Source organism: Octopus sinensis, unplaced genomic scaffold (genome assembly GCF_006345805.1).
Source record: "Octopus sinensis unplaced genomic scaffold, ASM634580v1 Contig00356, whole genome shotgun sequence".
Classification (NCBI taxonomy): domain Eukaryota; kingdom Metazoa; phylum Mollusca; class Cephalopoda; order Octopoda; family Octopodidae; genus Octopus; species Octopus sinensis.
In genome coordinates, this window is record NW_021823884.1 from 1 (window position 1) to 2,500 (window position 2,500).

The window sequence follows — 2,500 nt, forward strand, 5'->3', positions numbered from 1 at the left end:
GGGCCATTCAGCATGGTCTGAAGCTTTCTATTTCCTTTCTTTTTCCCTTCTCCGATACTACAATGCTTCAAGCGAATTACAACACTCTTATACATAGGTTTATTTATTTATTTACACACATATACGTATGTTTTTATTTATTACACATATTCAGTTACACACACACACGCACACATAGGGCTGAGGACTTCAGCAGTTTCGTAAACCAAACTTCAACTGTTTCAATGACGTCATTGATTACTTTCTACATGTTGCCTTGAGTCAACTTGACTTCCACCAAACCGATATGTATGAACATATATATGTACCTCAGTATGTGTACGTATATGTGATATGTGTGTATTTGTATATTTATTAGTGTGTATGCATGTGGTATAGATATATATATATATATATATATATGTATATATATATATATGTATATATACATATATACATATACATATATATATATGTGTGTGTGTGTGTGTGTGTATGTATATATATATTATATTATTATATTATATTATATTATATTATATTACATTAATCTCATTTTCTTTTCGCTATAGCCGACAAACAATCTTATTAATTCTGGATACTAAAGGTTGCACAGAACTCAGCTATCTACCCGGAGATCATTTAGGGATCTATCCACCCAATGACCCGAAACTGGTGGACATTGTACTTTCCAGGCTACACAATGCCCCACCCATTGATCAGCTCGTAAAGCTGGAGATGTTGCAAGAGCGATCGCCTGCTCTAGGTAAGTAAAACAACGTAATAATAATGTAGATAATTGTTTCAGATACAGGTACAGGACCCTAAAGCGAGAATTTTCTACACGGCAAATCACAGTGGGAAAGGCCTGGTTCGAGTGCCTTCTATGTAATTTGTCCCAGCCTGAGGGCCGTTGAGCACTTTGTGTTGCGTTCTGAATTTCTTTTAGGAAGCTATGAATTCCAAAGTGAATTCGGGATCGTCGTGCTTGGTATCTGGTGCTGACGATGAGAAAGGAGCTTGAAATGCATTAAGTGGTCCACAGAGAGCGCTCTGAGATGTCTGTTAGTGTTTTAAAGCCGGTTGCCTAAGTGGCTGAAACAAGTAGACCTAAAAAAGATATGTACGTATGAAAATGGCAAGTGTGCGTGCTGTAGGTGTTTATATATAAAATATGAATAGAAAAAAATCTCAAAAGGAAATATTTACAGACAAAACAAATCGAATAATCATTACCAAGGACGTAGTGGTTTAGCCTGAGATGAACCCGGAACTCATAGGTTTATGACAACAGACACTCCAGTCATAAACGTTTCGTCTTTGTAGGACCATATCATATTACATTGTCTTATACGACTTTCCTACGTTTCAAGATAATAAAGTTTGGCTGGTTGTTATCTCTATCAATGCATTTAGGAAATGTATTTTAATTTAGAATAAATTTTGACCGCCACCTACTTGGTACTAAGGTTATGAAGGAAAGCATCTTTTGTTCATCATCCTTTATGAATCTTATGAAGGACTGGCAGATTTTATAAACCCAGATATCGTGAATCAAGTTCAGCCACAATTTGCTCCAGACGAGTTGGTACGTATGCTGTTGTTCTGATACTAATGGCTATGAAGATGAAAGTGTATCTTGGGAAATGGATGTGTGAATTCTTTATCATTGTTCCATAGATGTCCCCGCCCTGTCTCCTTCTCTCTCTTTTATTTTTCTAACCAAATTGGTGTTCAGAGGGCAGCTGTTTTCCACATCAGAAAAAATTCTTCTCCGCGCGGTCCTACACAAACGTATCTGGCCAGTTGTGTTTTAACATGGTGGTTGTTTCAATTTTTAAGATCTGCCAATATTCTTTTGACCCATTTCTTTCAATGTAGCGAACACAGTGTGTACGTATGTATAATAAATAGATTATATATATATATTCATTTACGTATATTAATATGTAAGTATATATATATATATATATATAGATATATATATATATATATATATATTATATATATTCATTTACGTATTAATACGTAAGTATGTATCATTATATATGCATGGCTATGCGCGCGCGTGACAACACGTGAATCAATTATGATCGCAATACATTTATGGAACCATATATATCTATATATAATATAATACAATATATAGATATATATATATATACGATATATAATATATATATATATAATACATATATATGTATATGTATCTGTATCTCTCTCTTTCTCTCTCTCTCTCTCTCTCTATATATATATATAAATATATGTATATGTATCTGTATCTCTCTCTCTCTCTCTCTCTCTCTTATATATATATATATATATATAATATATATGTATCTGTATCTCTTCTCTCTCTCTATATATATATATATATATATATATATAAATATATGTATATGTATCTCTCTCTCTCTCTCCTCTCTCTATATAATATATATATATATATAATATAAAATATATGTATATGTATATGTATATGTCTCTCTCTCTCTCTCTCTCTCTCTTCTCTATATATATA

At 32.6% G+C, this 2,500-nt stretch overlaps 1 protein-coding gene across 1 annotated transcript in view; it reads left to right on the forward strand.

The window, feature by feature from the left end:
- Nucleotides 1–528: 528 nt before the first annotated feature.
- The window catches only part of LOC115226893 (nitric oxide synthase-like), a 19,522-nt gene continuing 17,550 nt past the window's right edge, over nucleotides 529–2,500 (forward strand). Inside the window, exon 1 of the mRNA XM_029797876.2 lies at nucleotides 529–745. Coding sequence (XP_029653736.2) covers nucleotides 718–745 — 28 coding nt within the window. The 5' untranslated portion in view covers nucleotides 529–717. The remainder of the gene's footprint in view (nucleotides 746–2,500) is intronic.